A 25,117-nucleotide genomic window follows, 5' to 3' on the forward strand; every position below is an offset into this window, starting at 1 on the left:
GCATGAAACCCCTTCCATGGGTACAGAATTGAAAGGGGAGTCAAAAACTCGGTCATCAAGATACACAGTAGTTCATCGCAGCATTTTCAGAATCAAAATTCATGCAAAAATCCATGAGGAACAAAACTTAAAAACTGTATAAAGACAGGATCCATTTTACTGATTATTTCCTTTTTGCCCTAGGCTTCAATTTCCACTGCTCGTGCCCCTCTTCCAGCGATGGGGATAGAAATTGTAAGCAGACTTGTTTGGATTTTAACAGGAAGTTAGTGTTGAGCCACTGTTTCCCAAAACTCGTCCTTTTGAGTAGGCTGGAGGCAGGTGGGGAAGAGGTTCTATCGTCCAAGTGTCTCCTTTATTAATTCCTACTGCACTTAAGCAGTTAAAGATTTTCAGAAGTGCTTCAGAAACGGCCAGACTGACTTGCGTACAGAATCCTTTCTCACTAATCCAGAAAGGATACTTTGTAAAAGTTCCCTCAACTCCCAGGCTGGGATATGTGTGCCACTGGCAAGGTGTGGGGAGAGAGATCTGAGGGCTTTGGAGAACTCTGGATTCCCAGCTCCTCCTGGGCTAGCAGCTGCTTTCGCCATCTGTGTGGAGGGTGAGGCTCGCCAAGCCTAGGCTGCCTCAGGAAGCCCGGTGAAGGGCACAGACCGAGAGCAGGAAGGAAAGTTTGCATGGCCAGGTTCAGTGTTTTTATGCTTTCTAAGAACTCAGTCCTGGCTTTGCCCTTGTCAGAAGCAGGGAAATAGGGGGCACCTGGGTGGCTCAGTTGGTTAAGTGTGTGCCTTTGGCTCAGGTCATGATCTCAGGGTCGTGGGATCGAGCCCCACACCCGGCTCCTTGATCAGCGGGGCATCTGCTTCTCCCCCTCCTTCTGCCCCTTCCCCTGGCTCGTGCCCTCTCATGCACAAGCACACTCTTGCTCTCTTCTCTCCCTCTCCCAAATAAATGAATAAATTCTTTTTTAAAAAAAGAAAAGAAGCAGGGAAATAGGTTGTTGGCAGCCTCATTTATGTTGATGAGTGGAGAAGAGGGGAACAGGGCAGAGCAAGGCTGTACTTTCTCTCCCTCTTTCTCTGAGTTCTTTGGTCCCCTGGCCAGAGATTGGGGCTTTACATGCTCAGGAACAGCCCTCTGGTTGCAATCAGCCCCTTCCTGGATGTGTTATGAGAAACAAGCGAAACCAAGCTGTCTTTCCAAGTTCATGATACAGGAAAGTACCCAGACCTTTGCTGTTTCAAGTGTGGTCTGTGGACCAACAACATGGGCACCTCCTGGGGCTTGTTAGAAATTCAGAATCTTGGCCCCAGCCCCAGATGCAGTGGACCCAAATTATCATTTTAAGAAGACACCTGGGGGACTTGCATGCCTGCTGAAGTTGGAGAAGAAGCTGCCTTTGGAGGTCTGGAGAACTAATTCAGTCCCTGCCTTTGTCACTGATTCCCGTCGTCATCCATGCCCTTGGGCAAGTTGTTCATCATTTTGTCTTTCTTTCCAGTTCTCCAAGAGCAGGTACCACACTGCCTTCCCCTCTAGACACGGCAGGAGGGACCAATGAAGACTATCTTTGGTGTAAATGAACAAAAGAAGTAATAATGATTACTTGAAAACTTAATTCTTACCCCAAAACTATATTCTGTAGCTTGAATTTGTAAAATCTTGATGAAATCCCCAAGCCATGTCTTTTTCTATACGTGTATCGCCTCGCATGCATTCACTGATTCATCCATTTTCCCATTCTGTCCCGACCCTTTCAGTTCTACACACCATCTACCCACCCTTTGGGCAGCCACGCCGTCTACCTCTCCTTCATTGTGTCTTTTCACCCCCAGTCATCCCAGTCATTGCTCCGTCGTACGTGATGTCATGAACTTTTATGCCGAGAATAGCACTCTGTCAACTCCCGGCTCTGTGTAAGGTCAGTCAGATCTTGAGAAGTAAGGATCCCAAGCTTAAAAGAGGCTGTTGTATACTGCCCCTCAAATCCGTAAACCACTTGCATCCACACTTTACCCTCTTACCAAGCTGGCTGACCAGGGTGGGAAATGCACCCCTAAGTCGGGGAGGGAGGCTTGTGGACACGCAGGTAGGATACATGTGTAAATGTGCCCAGGGATGGGCACTGAATTATTGCACTCCTGCCCCACTCCCAGGTCAAGCACTAGACCACCACCAGGCTGCAGAAGCCCCCTTCCCCCCCTCCCCCCCTTCCCCCCTCCATCCCTCCCTTGTCTCCAAAGCAAGCACTGTCCTAACCTCAAACAGTTCAGATTCGCTCGGGACGGGTTTTGATCTTATATCCCTGGGATCGTACTGTTTGTGTTCTCTCGTGTCTGGCGTCTTTCACTTTCTGACCTTCACCCGTGCTGTTGCGTGTAGCAGTAATTTGTATTTATGCAATAGGAAGTTATCCCTTAATGAAAAGAGTTTTGTGAATTGTGGCCACCGGTTCAAAGCACCAGTGTGTGGATGGTGCTTTCCCTCTGTCTTCGCCTCCTGTCTGTCAGATCTCTGACTGTCCGCCCTGTGCCCATAGTCCTTGTACTCTTTCTACTCACCCAAATAAAAGGCAGAAAGTAGGAGTTCTGACGTGGCTGCTGTGTGACCTTGGGCACATTATTCCCGCTCTCTATTACCCACTTGAAAAACTTGCATCTCAATGCCGAGCACTTTCATCTATGACAACAGACAGAGGAGTACTTGCAAAGTGACAGATACTGAGGGAGAGAGAGAGAGCAAAAACATTCCCTCTGACGTGTCTGGGCACTAGCGCTGTTCTAAGCTCGGTGTCCTGACCCCCTTCCTTTTCACTGTCACCGGCAAGGAGGTGGAGTCCACGCCTCTTCCCATTTTACAGATGAGGGAACTGAGGCACCACGCAGGCCAGGGTCTTGCCGGTGGAGGCGGAAGGTGAACTGCAAAGCCAGCGCTCTTCTCCACTCTCCTGTGCTGCCTCTCGGGGGAAGGGGGCTTTATTAATCCTGCAGACAAGCATGGGAGGGATACTTCCAAACCCAAAGTGGCCTGGAAAAACCTCCCCCTGGCTGCTGTTTGCCTCCCTGTCCTCACCCCTGTGCTCTGGTGACACAGCCCTCCTGTCCCTTCTGAGAACACTCGGAACTTCATCTGGTACAGAATGTTCTCGTTCCCTCCGCCTGGAATGCCTTCCCCCACCCATGGCTGACTCCTTCGCATCCTTGAGGTGTTAGGATAGTTATCACCCACCACCACAGGGTTCTTTGCGGGCGCTCAGTTGGGGTACAGCCCGTCTTTAATTCTCTAGGACAACAGTTGCATTTCCTCCCTCCTGGGATTACTCCCTAGAGCCACTGTACCGATATGTGAATGAGTCGTCCGTCTTCTCTGTAGTCACCAGAACCTGGCTTCGTCTAGAATCATTGAAGAGACCAAACGAGTCTCAGAGGCCCTGGCTGCCTGCTCTCGGCCGCTGGAGAGCCACTGAGCTTCCGCCCCGTATTCCCTAAACACAGACTCCGGTGTGGTCTGCTGGTTGACTTGGGTGAATGGATTCTGGAAAGCAGCATGGGGTCAGTGTGAGCCCAGCGCAAACCCCGGCAAACATTCTTCACCTGGTTTGAATTTTTTATGCATCCTTTCAATTAGCAATAGGCTTTGTGGCTACGTGGCCGCAATCCCCCATGGAGCTGGATAGGAGTTAAAATTGACCCCACATGTTTCTAAAAATGTCACTTCCTGGGCTCCCCCCCCAACTGCCTTTTACACGTCGGTCTTTATTGGGGTAACTTTATGAGGGAGTTAATGAGCCATTCAGCAGATAGGAGGCGAGGGACCTCCCGTCTGCCCCAAGGTTTTGATCTTGACCAGGCGCTCTCCGGTAACTGTCCTGGGTGTGCCAGAAAAGCGGTTTTAATCCTCTTGTGCCACTTGTCACTTCCCAACTACTCTGGCCCAAAGGCAAGTCTCTGGGATGAATGCTGCTAAAAACCAGCGCCTCTGTTGTTGGGGAAACCGGAATTGGTCACGGCCTTCTTCAAAACCCGGCGGTTGTGAGGCAGCTGTTCCTTATTTCGGGCCGGTCTCACCCAGTGGTCGGGGACAGGGAAAGGGCCCTTCCCTGGAGGGGGATCCCGGCGGGCGGTGGGGTGGTGCGAAATTAGAAGCGGGCACCACCCCCCGCCTCCCACCCCCGGCCAGCCCGCCTCAGCCTCCCTCTGGGCAGCAGCTGCCCGAAGAAGACGGTTTCCTGCGTCTGCCAGCACTTTTCCTGGAACCCCAGGAGCAGATGTCGGGCACGTGACTGTGAGCACTTATGACCAGCTTGTCCCTCAGGACCCACTAGACAGGCTGTGACCGGAGTTAAGGAAGGAAGAGAGCAGGGTTTCGCAAGCTTCCGATGGGAGGAGGAAAATAAGGCCGAGAAGGCGCAAACCACCGGGACCTCTGGAAACCCACACTGAGGGGGAGACAGACTGTCAGGAGTGCGTGAGCTGAGGGGAGTTCAGAGAGACAACAACTTTGGGGCTCCCCAATTTGGGAGACATTGCCACGTCCAGCCTCGTGGGACGCACTCCTCCTTCTCTAGAAGGACAGGGCGTCCGGCCTCTCTGGTGTGCATGGTGGGCTCCCGTGTGCATGGTGGGCTCCCGTGTGCATGGTGGGGTGAAGCAGGGTTTACCCAGCTTTGCTGCGAGATCTGGAGCAGAGTCCTTCTGAGGCTGTGGTCTGCGGCTCCCCCAGGACTGGGTCTGTTCGGACAGGAGTCCTCAGCTGGGGCTGTTGTATTCCCACGGGACATTTGGCGGTGTCCGGAGATACTGCGCGTTGTCACACCTGGAGGGGTGTACTGCTGGCGTCTAGTGAGCAGAGCCCAGACGTGGTGCTCACCGTCCTGCGAAGCACACAACAGCCCCCATACAGGAAGAAACAAAAGTTATTCTGCCCCAGACGCTAAGAGTACCAAAGCTGAGAGACCCTGAATCCGTGTCTGGGGGTGTGGGGTTTCCTGGAGTCGAAGCCCTTTAGTTGCTAAGAAGATTGGTCCTGAAACTGTCACCACGCGGGCACAGTGTTCCTCTCATCCTCAAGGGCATATGAATCACCGAAGAGGCTCCAGTGCGAAGGCAGGTCGGGATTCCGCAAGTCTGAGTACGACGCCGTGGCCACTGGCCACAGGTCACACTCTTAGTAGCGAGGAATTTTGAGTGTACGCATAATTCCTCCCCTAGCCTCTCCCCTCTCCCTCTCTTTCCAGCCCCAGCCCCAGCCCCCACCCGTCCCTGTCCTGCCCTGTTCAAACATTCCGTGCCTTGTCACTGAGGAACATGTGGTGGTGGTTAAACCCCACTGCCCCGATGACAGCTTCTCTCCAGCTGTTGCCAATTTGAAATTCTGAGTGTTGATGAAATCAATGGACTTCGTTGGAAAAAGGATCCCAAGGGACCTGATCACACTACCCCTCCCCCACCACACACATACACACACACTTGAATCAGCTTGTCCCTCAAAGACATATTTTCGCAAGCTCTGAGATACTTAAACGGTGCGAGCTCACGACTTTGGGGTTGCTTAAGCTTGGTACAGCTTCCCGGCGCATCCAGGCTCTAAACCAGAGGTTGTCGGTTTCTAGAAAGGACCAGATAATAAATATTTCAGGCTTCGTAGGTCCTACCGTCTCTGTCATGACTGCTCATTCCCGCCATTGTAGTGGGAGAGCAGCTCTAGACGGTATGGGGGTAGTCCTGTTCTAATAAAACTTTATTGACAAAAGCAAATAGTGATCTGAATGTGGACCAGGGACTCTACTTTGCAGACCCCTCTTCCGAACAATTCCTATTCATGTCTCTGCTTCAGGGGGAGGGAAAAAAAGTCAGAAAGGGAAAACCCTACTGCGAGCGAACTAAATCATCATTGTGAGTCGTAAATGTCTGGAAGGCTAAGGTGAGCAGTTCCTCTTTTCTTTTTACAGAAATGTAAAATGGGGATGCACCATTTAGTTTGGCAGAAACACAACTCTGTCCTTCTGTGCCAGTTTCTTTGGAGGGGAGGGATAGGTCTAGGAAGGGCAATAAATAAGGAACAGAAAGATGCAACAAAAGGGTTGCGTTACCTTGAAGTCTGCATTGTCTTCTCTCTGGACTTGAGCGCTCGCACACCTTCTGGTCTCGGAATAAAGAGAGGGAGGGAACACCGCAAAGATTGCCTTTCTTCCATCACACCCAGGGCATCCTTTGAGGGTATTGATTTTTCTCGCTGTCCCCGGCTTCTCTGAGACCTTCCATTGGCAGTGCGGTTTTATTGCACATTCTGACACGCTGGCGTTGCTTACAGCAGCCCGGCTGTAGCTTTGTCCTGACGGTTTAACCAAAGAGGAGCACAGGTGACATTCCACGTGGCCCTTTCCTTGACGGAAGCCTGTGGCCCCTGGGCATTTGCTCTGAGCCACAAGGATCACTGGGCTAAGGATAAATGGAAGCCACTAGCTTCACAGTCCCCATGGAGCACAGCTTATAGATCCTGCATTATTTGGGGAGGAAAAGACCCTCTCTGCCTCGTAAGAAAACAGAGTTCCCTTGGAGAAGGAATGACTTTGCCTCCATGGCTCATGCAGTCGATTGGGATTCTGCAGCCAGGTTTTCCAGCATGTGTTGGGGCCCTGTGATCATTCCAGTGTCACCTGTGGGGTCAGAGTCTACAGGCTCCAAAGGGGAATTGAGTGGGCGGTCTCTGCCTCCCTCCCTGAGCCTCGCTTGCGGGCACGCATGCGCACACATCCCGGCTTGGGCAGCAAGGGAAGTAATGTGTGTGTGTCGCAGCAGGAGAGAGTGACCTAGGAGAGCCGCGTTTGGTTGGACTCTTGTCAGTAGGCAGTGATTGGACACGGAGACTCGGGCTGCACAGAGATAAATGGAGTAAAGACGTGAATTTCCTCCGCGTAGAGAAGTAGTTCCAGGCGCAAATCACTTTAACAGTGGCACGTCTTCAGTGAACATTGCCATCTCTCTGGCCTGGGCGGGGCATGGGGGTGTCGTCTTAGATTCTTTTATTCATAGGATCTACACCTTCAAGCATTTGTTTGCCTTTACGGTTGGCTGGGTACAAAACTCTTGGGGCACACTTCCTTTCGTTGGCAGTTTGCGGTCTTGCTTCCTGCTTTCTTCCAGCATGCAGAATACCACAGTACCAGTTAGCTAGTTGAGGGCTGGTCAACAGGAGCCCGCTCCTGCCCTCGTGGAGGTTCTAGACTACCCCAGGAGTTAAAGGTGCCCTAGAGACAACACAAAATTCCTGCAGCTGTGATAAGGCTTAACAAGGAAAAGTACATTTGTCCTCATCTAGTGGTACTACAATTTCCAAACTCAGATATGGTTGTTATACCCATTTTAGAGATGTGTCTCTAGAGGTTCAAAGATGGCCCCCAGTCACCCAGCCCCAGAGGTGGCTCTCCAGTTTGGCTCGCAGGGAGGGAGGGACGGTTTCCCAAGTTGAGGTATGATCTGTGATCGTCTTGGGGGCTTAGAAGCTGCTAATTTAGACATATCTCCAGAACTGTGATTAATAAGCCCAAACACTTTGTGCAGATCGAGGAGCTAATTATAAACCACCCGTTCCTCAGCTTTAAAATTGGAGAGGCCCCAGATGGTAGGGTGCATAAAGAAGCACCCGAGACAATGAGATTGACAGGTGGGACCATGTGTTTCTGTTCCTGCAGCTGGCAACCACCCATCTGAATTACAATTGGTTGTTCCTTAAGTCCTGGCCCATTCCAGGTCAGAGGGTAGCTGCTTTTTTCCCAGCTGTGGCAGTGTGAGGCTTCATTGACCTTGACTGCATAAATATTTACTGAGCTCCAGTGGAGCACTCCTGGTTCTGGGGTAGTCCGATGACCAGGGAACATGATCCTTGCTCCCAGGGGACATCCATTCAACTGCAAACATATGAACTTAAGAAAACAAGTCAGGGTGGGGACCTTAGAAGCCAAGGCTGCAAAGCGACTGGTTGTTGTGGGGGACAGCTTGCTACTTGAGAAAGAGCGATCAGGGCAGGTATCTCGGAAGAGGTGACATTAATGATGAAGAGAAGTCAGCAGTGCAGAGGGGACGGTTTTCCAAGGAGGGCTGGAATGAGCTGGCTGGTGGTGAAATGTATTGCTGAAGCCGTGTAAACTGGAAAGAGCATTTGGTGGGTGATCTTGGAGGCCCCTCAGGGTCTTTAGATCTGTGTCAGGACTCTGGACTTTGCCAAGAATGAAATTAACCACAGAGACACCTGTTTAGCGGCAAATGCATGATGGTTGCCCATCGGTGGGCCACATTGGCCATTCTGTTCATGTTCTGCGAGCAAGAGGACCCTGGAGACAAATCTGAGTTAATCTATCAGAAGGTTTATTCCTAAGTAAATTAATGTATTAATAATGTCTGCAGTGAGCAGGTAGCATTTACAATCCCAGCCCCATGTCCCCGAGGGAGTAGCCTATGTTTGGGATAAGGGAGATTAGCAGTAGGCTGTGGGTTGAGCACCAGGACCCCTCCTGCTCTTGACAGAGCATTTTCCTGTGTGGGGGAGGGTTGAGATGGTTACGGTTATCCTGAGATCACAACACAAATCAGCAAGATCACCTCCCAGTGGGACTGAAGCTGCCCTTCTTTATGTTAACCTCCTCATCGAAATAAGAATCTGTTCACATAACATGATGTCCTCAGAAATGACAGGCTTTGGGGCGTCTAAAAGACAGGGTCAGGAAGACAGCTCGTGTGGGAATTGACGGTGTTTGCTCGCTTGTTGATGCCAACGCTGATTCCACTCCAGAGCTGGAGGAGAAAGCCCAGCAGAGATCACTGAGCCCACCTGTACAGCTTTTGCTTTTCCCTGTGATTTTGAAGAATTTTTTCCTTCCCTACTGGATGGAGTTCCTCTGCCCCGACAACTCATTCATCATCCTTGGTTGCTGACCCGCATCCTCTCCGCCCTCAGGTTGGGGAGGTTCTGGAAGTGATTAGGCTGTTGTAAATCAGCTTTTATGATGTGTGTGTCAGAGATAAGCAGCAGAGAAAGGGGGGGTTAAAGAACTCATCCCCTCCTGCCCTGACAGTTACCCCAGTAATGGAATTAAAAAATCTATATGAAAGTACCGTGGTTGGCAGAATGGTTTCTCTGCAGGCATATCCAGCATTTAAAGGTGACTCTTTAATGAGAACACCGCTTTATTTTTATACCTTGTTATTGAGGTATAACCTATATATAAGATAAAGCAAACAAAATATTAAACTGCACCTCAAGAAATTTTTCCGTGTGTATCCTTTTATAACCATCACCCAGATCTGAATATAGAACATTCCCAGCACCCTCGAAGTTTCCCTTTATATCCCTTCCCACTGCCTTGATCTCTGCCACCAAACACAGCCTCAGCTCTTGAACTCTATACCGATGGGATCACACAACGTGTACTCTTTTGTGTCTGCCAGCATTTTCTGTGACGTTCATCCCTGTTACTGGGTATCATTGTTCATTCTCGTCGTCGTGTGGAATTCCGCCGTATGATGGTGTCTCAGCTGTGGCATGACTGTCCTATGGGGCTGGATAATTTTCTGTTGTGGGGACTGCCCAGTGTGTCCACCGTGAGGTGCTCAACAACGTCTCTCTAGCATCTGCCCATTAGTTGCCAACAGCGTACACCTCCCGCCCCCCTCCCAACCCCCGGTGACTTCCCTGGGCATGGAAAACCAAACCATTGTATATGCATACGCTGCTCGTTTTAAGAAACTTTTTATTTGGCTATTTATTTGAAGCTATTTATTTGAAACTATAATTTCAAACTAACTGAAATGTTGCAAAAATGGAACGAAACCAATACCCAGAATGTATGCTTTACCTGGATTCACCACTGGTTAACTGTTGATCCCATTAGTTTATTGCTAGTTTTCTCTTGCGCTCTCTCTCTCTCTCTCTCTCTCGATCTCACACACACACACACACACACATATACACACTGCATTTCCGAACTGTGTGTACACAATGTACACATGCAGTGTATTTCCAAACCATTTGAGAGGAAGTCATATCCAGTTCAGCCATGTACTACCATAGCCTTCCCTGTATATTTCCCAAGAGGAAGGGTCTTCTCCAACATTATCATAATTACCACCGTTATCAAAATTACCACAGTAGATTTAGCATAATATGGCTATTAATTGCCCATGTCCCAATTTTTGTCAGTCGTTCCACAGCTATGCTCTCTAACATTCTCAGCAGAGAACAGGTTCCAGAGGGATCAGGTGTTCTACACAGTTGCGATGGTTCCTTTGTGTTCTTCGACGTAGAACATTCCCTCAGACGTTTATGGTACTGAAAAAAAAAAAGTTTTAAGGATATAGTCCCCCCCCCTTTTTTTTTTCTTAATAGAATTTTCCTCATGTGGGAGCTTATCTAATGTTTCCTTCTGAATCCACTCGGGAAATGTCCCTGACTAGAACAATGTGTGGCTGATAGTGTGTCCTTCTCAGGACCTACGTCAGGAGGCACACGATGTCCAGTTCTGCCTCATCGATGATGTTAAGTTTGGTCTCCCGGTCAAAGTGCTGTCTGATTTCTCCGTTGTGTAGCTATTAAATATTTCCTTATAAACTAATATGGAGAAACACTTAACACTGTGAAAATATCCTGCTCCCCCTTCAAATTTTACCCCCTGACTTGAGCATAATTTGACTCTTCTGTGAATCAATCTTTATGTACAGTTGTTACAAAATGGTGGTCTTCCAAATCCAGCACCCCCTCTCTGCTCACCATTGTCCGGTGTACAAGAGCCCCGTTTTCTCCCCCATTTATTTATTGGAGTGTTTATGGACTTATTTCCTCCTTTTTCAATGGTTTATAAATCATTACTGTTTTAATGTTTTGATGCTCACGTTGCTCAGCTTTGGCGAGTGAGAGCCCCTCATTTTTTCATTTGTAACACTTCCTTCCTTTCTGGTGTAGCGAGATGTTCCATGCTCCTATCTTACCTTCCCTCCTCCTGTCCCAGAATCGGCCGTCTCTCCAGACTCCTCATTCCTTTTAAGGGGGAATGGTATAAAATACATTTTACTGATCCTCTTTCCTGTTAATTGACATCTGAGTTATTTATAGTTCTAAGCCACTCTAAAGAAAGCTTCTCTGAATACCCTTGCACATTTTTGGGACCTATAAACTGAATTCTGTTTGGTGTATAATCAAGAGTAACAATGAAAAATTGTAGCATCTCCACTCTGATAGTACACCCAACAGAAATAATCCATAAGTACACACACACACCCCCAAAAGGACACAAATGTTCCAAGCAACCTCATTGATAATGTGTGTGTGTGTGTGTGTTTAGCATAAACAGATACTGCTAAGTAGTTTTTCAAAGTGTTTATAACACTAGTTTTGTCCGGGGTTTGGAAGTTGTTGGCCCCCAGCCCCTGGGAAAGAAGAATCAGTGGCCTGGGTCATACTGGGCCATTGTAATCCAAAGATATGTTTTCTGCAACCAGCAATGGCAAAATGGCTCATCTTCCAACAGGTAATGAGTGAAAATGCTGAGCTTTTACCACCGGGGCCATTCTTAAGCTTCTCTTTTGAGAGTGCTGCTTTAGGGCAGGCAGCATGGAAGTTACTCAGGTCAAGAATCCCCTGCTACTTGCAAAATGGTTTTCATTTAAGTGGTGCCATTGATAGCCTTTAGGGACTGCAGGCCCATTGCTATAGAGATACCCACTGGTCGTGGTGTTTTAAAAAGTGCCTCCCCCAGGGGAAAAGGAGTATTCTAGAGTCCCACTCACATCTTCTAGCTGTTCAGGGCCAATTTAAAACCCTGGAGCAGTCATTCACTAAAGAGCCTGAGAGAGTAAATGTCCCTCTGTGTACACCCAGGGAGCCACTTAGTGTTCCAGACATTTGAGCTGGGGAGCTCAGGGACGGCAGGTGCAGGGGGAAGCTGCTGGAGGCTAACAGGAAAGTGAGTTGCTCTGGTTTCCGGAGATTAGATGCGAGGCTCAGTGTTGATAGGAACTGTTTGGGCATGGCCCAGCATGTGTCGCTGAAACCTTCCACATCCAGAATATCTGTGCCATGTACTTATAGTGCAGCCTTAGATCAAAGAAGTAACTAAAGCACTTTTTGTAAAGTGAAATTCTAAACAGAAGAAGCATGCATGAGATGCACAGTGGGTTCCTAGTGACTTCAATGAGCCTTTGGAGGAATTAGTAACTAGTAACATATACCTGTGCAGATGCATTTTAACCAGGTGTCCTCTCTCGTTGGGCACCACCCCCCTGTGGAGTGGGGAGAGAGCTCTCCCAAACATTCTGAGAGCACCTTTGTGCAGTGTACAACTGCGCAACTGTATGCAGCGATCCCGGACAGACGGTGATTCCGATGAGCAAGACTGCACAATTATATTAACCTCCATGGTCCTCTCTTCCCTCTCTACCCCTAGGCCTGTCCGCAGATGGTGGGGCCAAGCGCCAGGAGCACCTCTCCCGGTTTTCCATGCCTGACCTCAGCAAAGACTCTGGAATGAATGTTTCCGAGAAGTTGAGCAACATGGGCACGCTTAACTCGTCCATGCAGTTCCGGAGCGCAGAGTCGGTTCGCAGCCTGCTCTCTGCCCAGCAGTACCAAGAGATGGAGGGAAACCTCCACCAGCTCGGCAACCCCATTGGGTACAGAGACCTGCAGTCCCACGGCAGGCTGCATCAGAGCTTTGATTTTGATGGGGGGATGGCCAGCAGCAAGCTGCAGGGGCAGGAGGGCATGAGGATCCAGCCCATGAGCGAACGCACGCGGAGGAGAAGTACCTCCCGCGACGACGGTCGCCGCTTCCGACCTCACCGCTCCAGGCGTTCCCGGCGCTCTCGCTCGGACAACGCCCTGCACCTGGCCAGCGAACGCGAGGCCATCTCTCGGTTAAAAGAAAGGCCCCCCCTCCGAGCCAGGGAGGACTACGACCAGTTCATGCGCCAGCGGAGCTTCCAGGAGAGCCTGGGCCAAGGGTCCCGAAGGGACCTGTACGGCCAGTGCCCGAGAACGGTGTCAGACCTGGCTCTGCAGAATGCCTTCGGGGAGCGCTGGGGACCCTACTTCGCCGAGTACGATTGGTGTTCTACCTGCTCCTCCTCTTCGGAGTCTGACAACGAGGGCTACTTCCTAGGAGAACCCATCCCCCAGCCCGCCCGCCTGCGATACGTCACAAGCGATGAGCTGTTGCACAAATACAGCTCCTATGGGCTCCCCAAGTCTTCCACGTTAGGGGGCAGGGGACAGTTGCACAGCAGGAAAAGACAAAAGAGCAAAAACTGCATCATTTCCTAATAGGCTTGGGGTCAGGGAATGGGGGAAGATGGGAGCTAAGAATGTACATTCAGAAACTTGCACTGTTTTCCATTGTAAAGCGCTTTGGGGGGGTGGCTAGAGGAGAAGAGGGAAATGCTGGCGGTGGTGGAGGCAAGGTTATAGACGGACTCAATAGGTAGTCCCAGTTCTCGGCATGTTGAATATTATTTGCACATTTCACTTTGGAAACGCTATAGACTCTGGAGGCCAGGGTTGGTCCCCTCCTTCCCGTCAGTCTGTGTTAAGTCGCCTTTCGCAAGATGGCAAACTGTTTCCCGCTCGCTTATACCCTCTCTGGTTCCCTTACTTTTAGGACCCTTTTTCCAGTAAGTAATTTGTTTATTATTAGCCAGGACCCAAGACTAAGTTATTTACATGTCCATTGTAAATGCAATGTAAATGAGAGTTCTGATAAAATATTTTTGTATTTTGTAATATCAAAGGAATTTCTATATCGTAGGACTCAGTGGAAATTTGCATGCACGCCCAGCGTTGTCTTTGAGTAGTACATTCAGAGGCGGTCCAGGACCGCCTTTTCTTTTTTTTTTTTTCTTTTTTCTATACAAATTTGTTACATGTCAGTGAGACCTTTTTCAAAGGAGTTTATTCAATTTGACTTTTTGTGGCTGAAAAAAAAAAATTAACCATTACACCCAAAGTATTTTATGCTCCATTCTACCTTAAGGAGACATCCTTAAGTCTGCTCCCGCCCTCGGTAGAATTTCTTCTCTACAAAGTGATAGTAATTTTTTTTTTTTTAATTGCAAACGTAACTTTTGCCAATTAGAGAAACCAGCCAGTGTCCGTAAACTCCCGTGAGCAACGCCGTCCCTGCTGGGAACATTGAAGTTGCTTGCTGTTGATCTGTCCCTTGGGGAAAATGAAAGTGACTGTGAGTGGTACCCGTCGTGTGATGTCAGCATGACGTTGTTTTGAATGTGGCATTATTTTCTGGTGCTCATGTTTCCTGGATTCTATTATCTGCTTTCCTTTACCAAGGCAGACGGAACAGCTGCCTTAGCCCTACAACCGGTTGTCCTCAGTGCAAATGAACTTAAGCAGTAGACATGTAGAAGGTCCTGCAGGGCTCTGGGAGGGACGGGGTGTTCTAGATCATACGTCATGCGTGGAGAAGGAACAAGGGAATTCGAAAGCAGAAAGCAGGTCAAGGGTAGAATATGAAGGGGGATATGAAGGAAGGTCAGAGTAAAGAAGAGCTTCGGGAAATGAAGTAGAGTGGGAGGTGACTGCTACCTTGAATAACCACCCCCCCCCAACCCAGTGCTTGTAGAAAGAACCCAGTTTAACACGCCCCGTAACCAGAGTGTCTGGGTGACCCAGGAAAGGGAGCAGCTTGGGAGATTTCAGGGTGACAGCCTTGAAGAGCTGATGCTGTTCAAAGGGGGATTTCCGTGTTGAACTTTGGGGACTGTTGGTCAGACAGAAATTGGGCTCAAAAGTGAGTTTGCTTGAAGAAGACATTTAACGGTTGTGTTGTTTATAGTAAAATAAAACTTCCTACTTTGCTTCAGTTCACAATGAAGCCCTTGCTTTCTCTTCCATTCTCCTCCTCCCTTGAATGGATTGTAGCAGTTGAAATAATCCATCGGAGGACCCACCTTTAGTGAGATGTACTGTTGATGTAGTACACGGTGTAACTCAGTGGCCATCTGCCGTGGTGAGGTGAGCGTGGTCTCTTTTCAGTATAGTAGTTAATATTTTCTAATATTTTTTTTTATGGAGAGAATGTGAGATGTGGCTTTTCAGACACCATCCCAAATGGGTCTGGGGAAAAGAAGGCTGTAAAGGACGTGGAAATGGCACTCCATTCAGGATGTATTAAAATAATTTGCTTTTCAGGTATTAATATGACATTTGTCATTGTCACTGATTTAAAAAAAAAAAAGCAATGCAAATGTTGGTTGTGGCTGTTTTCCGCATGCTATCTTCATATCTAAATGCTTCATTACTTATCCAAGCCTCCGGAGAATTAACTCTATTACGTTTGTATAGTAAGTTTGTAAACTGCTTGGCAAAACTGATTAAGAAACAATGTGCAACACCATGCTACTGAAGTGGCAGGTTTCTGGTAGAAATCGGGCGAGTCCAATTTGGAGTTTGGAGTTCCTTGATTGATGAGAATGAAAAGGCATTTTGGAAAAAGAAAAGAGAGACAAAAGTAGATCGCTTAACATAGCAAACAGCTGAAAATCATGTCTGTCCTCTGTGGCCTGGAATCCAATGAAAGAAATTCTCCTGGTAAAAGCTGCTTTCTAAGTCCATCCTCTCCAGAAGTACCCCCTTACCTTCCCCCCATGAGGCTTGAGGCACCCTCCGCAGGAAGAAGAGGGTGGCCTGAAATCGACCCATAGCCACATCCCATGAAGGGGTTGGGAGGACGAAGCGATTTCAGAGCTAGCTGCCCAGGGGGCGCCCGGCAGCTCAACTGGCCAGAGCTTGAAATATACTGAGATGGAAGCCTCAGGGTCATACTGTCTCTAACCAAGGTCGCTTCCGTGTGTTCCATTGTGGCTTCTCCGCACCCCACACGCAGCCAGGCGCCTTACAGACGATGCCCACGAGGCTGGTTAAATCATCACAAAGGTGATGGGACCTCCAAGTGAATGCCCTGGAGAGAGCAGGATGTCATGGTCGTAGGAATCCTACCTGTTCGTGATGACTTACACCTAACATCACAGAACTCTGTTCCTGAAAACTCAATGTGTTCTCTTTGGAGGCAAGAACTTAGGGTCCTCACCTGATCCCTCTGTCATAACCACGAGCTCTTCCTCGTCAAGTTTTGCCTGTGAGTGGGGCTTACACTCACCTCTTCCTAGATCTCCTTGCATCTTTGATAGACCGTTCCAGAAAAGTAATTTTTCCTAGTTCCCTCTCATCTCTAATACCTTGAGTTTGCTTTTTCTACCTCTCTTCATATTGGTCCTCTTGGCTTTTGGTGAAAACGACCACTTGGGTCTTCAGGTCGTTTCTTATCGCTGCTCAAGTCAGTGGCAACAGAACGGGCTCTTTTCCAGGAGGAAGTAGCCATTGACGGTTTCCTGAATGTCCCTGCCAATACATATGACCCTCAATACTGTGAACAGCTTTCTTAGCAGCCTGGTGGCATGGAGGGTAGCATTTAGGTACCCTTCCCTCTGTCCTATAGTTAGGTGAAGGTGAATGAGGTGAGGAAAAGCAGAACCATGCTCCTAGGTCCTGCACAGGTTCAAGGTGGGTAGAGTTGTTGGATTTTTTGTTGTTGTTGGTTCTTCCTACATTCACCTTCTCATCACTAGTCCTTCCCTTCTGTCCTCAGCCAGCCCAGTGAACAAGCAATTTTGTCTTTCCAGGAGGGGACCACAAGACAGCTCTTGCTCTTTCTCTGTCCCCATTCTGTAGGATGCTTTTGCACTGCAGCAAACTGTATTTCCTCCTCCTGCGATGGTTTTCCACTTCTTGGGTCCCCCTTACTGTATCTGAGTTCAGGTGCGGCCAGTGATGACACAGACATAGCACACGCTCTCCCATTCCTGCAGCGCGGCTGGAAAAACCAGCGAATCTCAGCACACTCTCCCAGGGAGCGTGGATGCAGTCTCAAAAATCTTTGTGATGCTCCAAACACCCAGGATCAGTGGGTTAGAACTGAGGTCATCTGATAACAAATCTCATTTGGGAACTAATTTTTATCTGTCTTTCCATCGTTTGCCGTTGGCCCCAAATGGCACACCAACCTTGTAGGAAGCCTCATTCATAAATGACTGTGAGAGCCCCCAATTCCTTTGTGGATGCTAAAAGTGGAGGCTGACTTCTTTAGGCAAAACAAAGACAAATCCCTTGGGCCTCCTTCTGCATTCCCATGTTCTTGGCCAATTATTACAAGCAGCCTTCTGTTCATCGTTTTGCAGAGGTCAGATAAGAGGCCATCTTATTCTTCGTCTAATCCCACCTTCTAACCAGAAATAACACAAATATTTAAATTCCAAGGAGAAGTGCTCTTTGTGTGTTTCTGTCTAACAGAAACCAGATGGTAATGCCTAAGACAGAGGATCTCTCTAGGACCAGAGGAGAGTGGGAAATGAAACCAGTTCTCTATTTCGTGCCAGAAGAGTTGCTGTTAGCAACCCTTTAGCACCTTCAAGGCTTTGAAATGGGCTCTATGGACAGCCTTCCAGGCGCAGGACTCAGCGAAACCTCCTGATTTTGAAGGCGGCTTCAGATTGCCCCCTTTTGAGGTGCATCTCTCAAAGCACAAAGGAAGTAGAAATGAAGCCAGCTTTGCCTCGCCTCCAGTGCTGGGTCCCTTGGGGCCATCAGCAGACACCGGGGCTTGTCTTGTCTGGCCACTTGGAAGCAGTTGTCAAGGTTAGGACCAAGAAAGAATTGGATTCCTTTTCCATTTTCTTGTAACAGTAGCCCAGGCAACACAAGACTGCCATAAACCATGACTCACTGTTGGGAGCTATATATACTCTTTTATACGCTTACTTCCTGCTGACAAAGCTAGCTTTCCCCAAGGGGAATTTAAAAAGAAGGGAGCAAAGTCACGTCGTGTAGGAAAACATTTCTGGTGATTGAGATTCGATGACTGAAGGATAGAAAAAAAGGATTGTTCTATCCTGGCAGTTTTCAGAGACATCCCTTCACCCTACTGGACATTTGGCCATCCGTGTTCAATAGGTCTGTGACCCACCTTTTTTAAGATTTTTTTGGAGAGAGTTACCCACTAGTAAGATCTGTTCTCCAGCCTCTGGTTGGTACTCCCGTGTTTCCCTAAAGCATTTCAGTTCTACAATGGACCCTGACTTCACATTCTAAGGTCTACAAGTCCTTCATTTTCCTTAGGAAATTAGGACTTTGGCAGTTTTCCCTCTCCAAAACACATTCTTTCCTGCACAGGATTGCTTTGCCCATCTCGTGCTTTAACTCCAAGTGCATAAACAAAACCTCAGAGGGTCTGAGAAGGTGAGGCAGGCCAGACTCTGTGTTGTGTGTCGAGTGTCAAGCTTTTTCTAAAGAAGGTCTGCAACGGGCCTTTGGTGTGGGCTCTGCCAGAGACTGTTGTGAACACTTTGCTTGAGATCCGTGCCCTGTAAAATGGATATGTTTTACTGATGTCTGTAATACATTTGTAAACTTCCAATAAAATTTGAATAAAAGAAATGCCGCCCATCTTCTCAGTCCTCCCTCCCTTTCCGGATTTCTTGAAATGGTTGCCTTTGAGCGTCTCAACAAGGAAGACAGAGGCGACACGTGTCAGGGGATGAGATTTACGATGAAGGATGAACCCGATGAAATTGGGATTTTTCAGCTGCAGCGCTGCGGTCATTTCGGGCCAGTTCATTCTGGCAGAGAACGGGCCCATGCCTTGTAGGATGTTTAGGTCAGCGACATCGCTGACCTCCCTATGCACTAGATGCCAGTCGCTCCCCTCCCCCTGAGACGTGACCACCCAAAATCTCTCCATGCCTCATGCCCATTAGGATGGCTGCTATCAAAAAAATAAAGCCTAACTGAGAAAGCGAAGAAATTGGAGTCCTTGTGTGCGTGGGGGAGAGTGTAAAATGGTGTATCCTCCATGGAGAAGAGCACAGCAGTTCTTCCAAAAATGTACACAGGACCTAGAACACAGATGCATTAAGCCCGGAGAGATCTAAAGCAACCCATGGGAGCTGGTGCCCACGATGTCTCGCCCCAAACAGATTCCAGTTATCATTAAGCCTTTGAAGGATGAATCAGGCCTGGGTGGCAATCTCTGAATGTTTTCTTTTGCCCTGCTGCCCTTTAGCAATTTTTGTCAACGTTTTATTTATTTGTTTCAGGGGGCGCCTGGGTGGCTCAGTCGTTAAGCATCTGCCTTCAGCTCAGGTCATGATCCCAGAGTCCTGGGATCAAGCCCCTGTCCGGCTCCATGCTCCACTGGAAGCCTGCTTCTCCCTCTCCGTCTGCCTCTGCTTATGATCCCTCTCTTGCTGTCTCTCTCTCCATCAAATAAATAAATAGAATCCTTTTTTTAAAAAATTATTCTATTTATTTATTTGAGAGAGAGAACACAAGCAAAGGAGGGACAGAGGGAGAGAGACAAGCAAACTGTCCCCTGAGCAGGGAGTGCAACATGGGACTCGACCCCAGGACCCTGAAGTCATGACCTGAGCCAAGGGCAGATGCTTAACCAATTGAGCCACCTAGGCACCCCCAAGCATTTAGCAAACTGAATCCCCTCTTAACCACTTGTTTGTTGTATCACCTCGGGAAATGTGCGTGTCTTCGCTGAGCCTCAGTTTTTATCTAACTAATGGGAGAGAAATGGTGTCCTGTGCACTTATAGAACTAATGCATGGAAATCTCTTAGAGCAGTGTCTGCCCCTGTACGAGCTCAAAACATAGTATCTGTTGCTGTGATTACTGTCCTCACCATCTCAAAGAGAAAGAATTGCAGAAACCACTGGTATCTGGTCTAACAGTGCTCGTTTACTTTCATTTAACGGAAGCCTTACACTGGAGTTAGAGACATCCCCGGGAGGCTTGCATCTTTACTCTATGTAAGAAACGCCTGCAGATAATATTAAACAAAACCAATCTCCTGGTCCTGACCACAGATGTTCTGGTTCAGTGGATCCAGGGTCGAACCCCAGAACCTGCTTTTTTAATAAGGTTTTCCATGTCTTTCTAGTCCGGCAGGTTTGAGGACTACACTACTTGAGACTCTGCCTTAACATCTGTTTGTTTCTTTGTTTTCTCCCAAAACAGATAAACAAGAAGCCTGCCGGTCCCATCCACTTCAGGAGACTCTGATAACATGTCCGTTGGTCAGGCTGAAAAGATCTGAGGCTGGGGTTTACAGTACAATTTTGGAGAATCTGAGGGATATTCACTTTCTCCCGGGAGTGACAGTCTTCACAAGTAGAAGGGTAGTTTAACTGTTCTTAATTTTTCTGAGATACATATATCTCATGACTGCATTGAAGATGGTGAGCTTATTTTGGATTTCAGCCTAACAATTGCGTTTGGGTCTGGGAATGGCTACTCTTGGCTTATAACCAGTGGCTTTCACGCATCAAAACTACCTGAGTAGATTATTTAAAATCCAGAGTCTCTGGCGCCCCATCCCTAGAAAGTCTGATTCACCGGGTCTCCAGCAAGACTAGGAAAACTGCATTTTTTCCTAAGCATTCAGGGATCTGAGACCAGCCTTGGGAGAGACAGCTCTGAGCCTCTGTCATCATGGGAAATCCATCCCCTGAGAGCCCTTCGTGCTGTCTGTAGTCCTGCCTGTGTTCCAGAGCTTGCTTCGGAAGGATTGTCTTCTCCAATGCTCATCTACCATAGGTGTAGACACTGGTTTGCTTCCAGCCCACAGTGAGAGATATGGTTCAGTGGATCCGGGTTTGGATCCACTATGGAAACCAGTGTAGCTTCTAAATACAACTAATTTTGTCTGAGAGAGATGTCAAGACAAGAGCCCCAGAAGGAAAGCTTCTCAGAAGATGGGACAGATAAACAGAAACACAGGCTGAAGTATGAGAGAGGGAGAATGGAGCCCTTAAAGAACACAATCCAACCCCACCGGAGAGGAGATGCTTTAAGAGTTTCCTCAGGAAAATACTGACAGGTACTTGTTCCCCTGCGAGGCTGGTGATTCTAGAGACAACACAGATCATCAAGGTGGATGGCAGCTTTGGGCCATGAACACAACAACATAGCAAAACAGATGAGACCAGAAGTACCAGAAAGTAAACCCAAGAACTAGAGGAACTGGGACAGCTCTGTTAGGCTAGTTACTTCAGGTAACTTGAGCAAAAGGGAAATGGAAAGAGGGTTGATTTGGGGGATACTATGTGTCTTACAAGAAGCTAAGGGCAGCGCTTTCATGAGAGCCTGAACCAGGAAGAGGAAAGCCATCAAGAGCTGAGAAGGAATCTATCCCAATTTTTTGAATCTGTTTCCCACCAACTGTCTGCTTAGTCGTCTGCCTTTGCTTTTGTTCTGGGGAGCTCATGGACATATGGGGCTCCACGTAGCTCCTGAGTTGTCATTCTCCACATTTAGCCCCTTATTCTCAGGAAAAAAGGGCCCAAGTTGGATCAGGAGCTCCTTCCTGGTCAAATCATCTACTGGAGGAAAGGGCGTGACTCCCGGGGCTAGGATGCTGGCAGAGTGCTAGTTTTTGCAGGTGAGGAAACAGTTTTCAGACAGAGAAAGTCCTAGGCTGAACAGAAACCCAAAATGTATCTCCTGTAAGAACTATCCTCGTAACATCCCAAGGGAGGAACCAGGTCTATTATCTGTTGGTTGTATTTCTGAACAGTCACATGTATGCTACTTATTGAATTGGAGGTACCTCTCAAGGGGAAGTTTCTACAGTCCCCCAGCCCCATGACTCCTGTGGGCCCAGGCTCAGCCAAGCATTGCCTTCAAAGAAACACAACCCAGGAACCAAAAACTACTATAAACCTATGCTTTGTCTATCAAATCTGAACTGTCTCTCAAGGAAATACTAAAGGAAGAGGTAATTTCTTCATGCACAGTGAATATCTTAAGATTCTCTCTCTCCCTCGCTCACCCTGCCCACTCTCCTGCACGTAGTTGCAAACATTTCCCCCAGATGCTCTTCCCTAACTCTCAACCTGCGCCCCCCAAACACACCTAGTGCTCAGATCTCTTCTGTCCCACTTTCCCTTCTCCCTCACCTGCTCTTGATTCTGTAAATCAAAGAAGCCACTCTCTGGGGGTTCATTTTTACCTCTTCTTTGCTCACTACTCAGACTCCCTCCTGACGATGCTGCTTTCGACACTGGATGAATTTTTTTTTTCCTTCCCAGGCTGCAGGGACCAAATATTTCCTCTGACTGTAGCCTGTGTGAATTCCATCCAGTGGGTGGTCTCAAGCCTGGTAAGAGGAGGGCTCTGGGAAAGTCGTTGCATCTGTTCTCATGGTCAAGACCCGTAACCTAGGAAACCTTTGTGGTAGACAAGATCTCAGGTTTGGCCCCTGCTCTCTGTCTTCAGCTCGTTTTGTCTCACGGAGAAGTCTAGACATGACCGTGAACATATATGCCACAACTGCTGGACAGCCCTGCATGAAAGTCCAAGCAAACTCATCTTCCTGCTAACCGGCGCGGACTCTCCCTTGCACCTAGACCTTTGGACTTGCTGCTGTATCTGCTTTAAACACTCACAATTCTGTCTCTTCTCATTCTTCAGCTCTCAGTTGGACACAGATTTCCTTCATGATGAAAGAATTGTTGGAAAGTTGGAAATAGGTATCTCTGCCTTGGGCTCCCAGGGCCCCTGCATGTCCCCATCACCGTCTTTTAAGTATAAGTTTACCCTCTCCTTTATAACCTGTACTCCATGCAGGATGGTGTCCTGGCTGTCTTATCAACACTGTTTTCCTGGGTCCTAGAAGGGAAGTCAGAAGGAAGATTCTTAAAAATTTTGGTTCAGTAAATAAAAAGGGCCGAGAGAGATCACAGGCTTAGTCTTTTATATCTTTGAGTGTCCGGGTTCCCTCTGAAGCTCCAACTTTCCTTCCGAGGCAAAGGCTTTTCTCCTCTGAAGGATGAGTTGCCGCAAGGCAAAATTTCACCTGCAGCCCCTGATGATCAGGTTGGCATTACTGAATTTCCCCCAAATTGGTATTTTTTTTAAACTCCAGCTAAGCATCCTGTTTTCCAATTTCAAAGAGTAATAGTGCCCTTGGACTCCATAATGAAGCAACCAACATTTCGAGTATTATCAACTATAAATGCAAAAACTGAAGTCAAGGTCTCATGCCGCTGAATCATAAGCAGATGATTTATGATATAATGAAAGAACCATCCCTGGGAAGTGAAGGTTTAAGAATAATCAAATCCATATTGATCTGGAAAAATGCTACCCAGGAACAAACTTATATCGGCAAATGGAATAAATTACCATATTTCAACATACTTCTTTCATGGACCTCGTGCTAATTACACCACTGTTGTTTATTGGGAAATGTGCCTGAGCAAGCCAGGACAGAATCAGGGCACCCTTCATAGGTAATAGAAATCTACAGCTGAATTAGAAATAAATGAGATGGTACAACACTGAATAAAAGCCCCTGATGGCTGAAGAAACACAAAGAAAGACATTGATGCTTTCTATCCAGTAAAGTGAGCTTATATTATAACTCTAACATAGTTTATTTCCTATATTCCTTTCATTTCAAAATGATTCCCAGATAAAGAACTCAGGAAATAAAGTGGCCCATTTATTTGTAAAATCTATCCTCTTAAATTCATCTATCAACTGTGTCAAAACGGTTTCTCAGTTCTGCACGATAATGATTCAGGGGCATTTTTTTGGGTAAAGAAGGTCATATCTGAGACATTTAATGCCCACTGAATGTCCATGTGTTCCCTTCCACTCCCAACCCCCTTACAGCTGGGGGGGGTCATACAACTTGGGCTGCCCAAAACACGGAGGACAAGCGAGGTGTCCCTTCCAGACTAAGGTAGTGAACCAGCCCTATGTATCTATTTGCCTACTGTTTCTCCTTCCAGACCACGGTGATCTGGATGCCTTGGGGTAAGATGCTGGGTCACTGGACAGGAGCAGACTTCCCTGGGTCACCATATGCATGGAAGAAGCCATAACTTGTTCCGTAACAAGCTTTGTGGGAACCAGATATACACCTCCATTGAATTCAGTGGTAGAGATTTCAGGGTTAGACCCACACTGTTGTGACTAATACCTGGGGACCAATCTAGAAGGACCTCTCAAGGTTCTTTCTAGTCTGGGTGATCTGGTCAAGTGAGTCACTCGATGGCCATGAGAAGTTCTGAAGCCCGAAGGGGGTCAGTGTTTTGGATGTGGTTTCTTCGTGTGTTGGCTTGGTTGCTTTGGTTGGTTGGTTGGTTTGTTCTGGTCTGGTTAAAGTATTCCGTTATTTAAGCTTCCAACCATGAAAATGGGCTTAGAGAGCTAAATTCTACAAGACTGTAAGCTCCAAGCATGTGCATATCTGTGCCATTGCATTCACACATGTTAAGCTCAGTCAGTACCTACAGAGAGTATGGTTTTGATAAATATTTGTTAAACAAAAGGAATAAAAGAATTAAAGAATTGGAATGACCCATGCAAGGAGAATCCAGATGGCATGGAGCCCTCCATCAACCCGAGTGTTGCCCTAGAAAGACTGGGGAAGACTTTCTCCTCCATGCAAAAGCAGAGGCTCTGGAAGAAACCACTAAGTTCAATTCCCTGGATAGTACATTCCTTCCACAGATATTTACTGAGCACCTACTGTGTGCCTTATTCTAAGGTTCATGATAAAACAGTGAATAATGTAAACAAACTTCCTATTCTCATGGAGCTCTCCTTTGCTTTCCCCTCATCTTTTTTTAAGCCAAACTTTGACTTGCAGAAAGACAAGTTTTCAATTATCCAGTTATCTGAGCTATCCAGTATAAAAAAACAAGGTCATGGCAGAAGGTCCAAGTATCTCCCAAAATATCAACTCCGTAAACCCCATTTCCCCGGAGCTCCTGATTAGGAATCAACCAGCTTTGCTTCTCCGTCCACTTCTGCTGCTTCGCCTCAGAGATCATCACCTCCCTGTTTCTTATTTGAACTGAGCGGTTGACCCCTACCCTCATCCCTGGCCTACTTCATCCTTACGAGAAGCTGTTTCCCTCCATGGGCTTTTCTTTCATCTTCTCAGCGGACTGTGCTAATGAGCAAACTTCTAAGTAGCAGACATGGTTCATGTTGGAAACGGCTCACTAGGCTGCCCTGTGTTAAACATTCCCCGCCGGGG

At 47.7% G+C, this 25,117-nt stretch overlaps 1 protein-coding gene across 4 annotated transcripts in view; it reads left to right on the forward strand.

The window, feature by feature from the left end:
• The window catches only part of PRICKLE2 (prickle planar cell polarity protein 2), a 322,178-nt gene extending 303,683 nt beyond the window's left edge, over positions 1-18,495 (forward strand). For all 4 annotated transcript variants that reach the window (XM_044253230.1, XM_044253232.1, XM_044253233.1 and 1 more), the window contains one exon: positions 12,440-18,495. In XM_044253230.1, the coding sequence (XP_044109165.1) occupies positions 12,440-13,314 (875 nt within the window). In that variant the 3' untranslated portion in view covers positions 13,315-18,495. The remainder of the gene's footprint in view (positions 1-12,439) is intronic.
• Positions 18,496-25,117: the final 6,622 nt, after the last annotated feature.

Source organism: Neovison vison, chromosome 6, assembly GCF_020171115.1.
Source record: "Neovison vison isolate M4711 chromosome 6, ASM_NN_V1, whole genome shotgun sequence".
NCBI lineage: Eukaryota > Metazoa > Chordata > Mammalia > Carnivora > Mustelidae > Neogale > Neogale vison.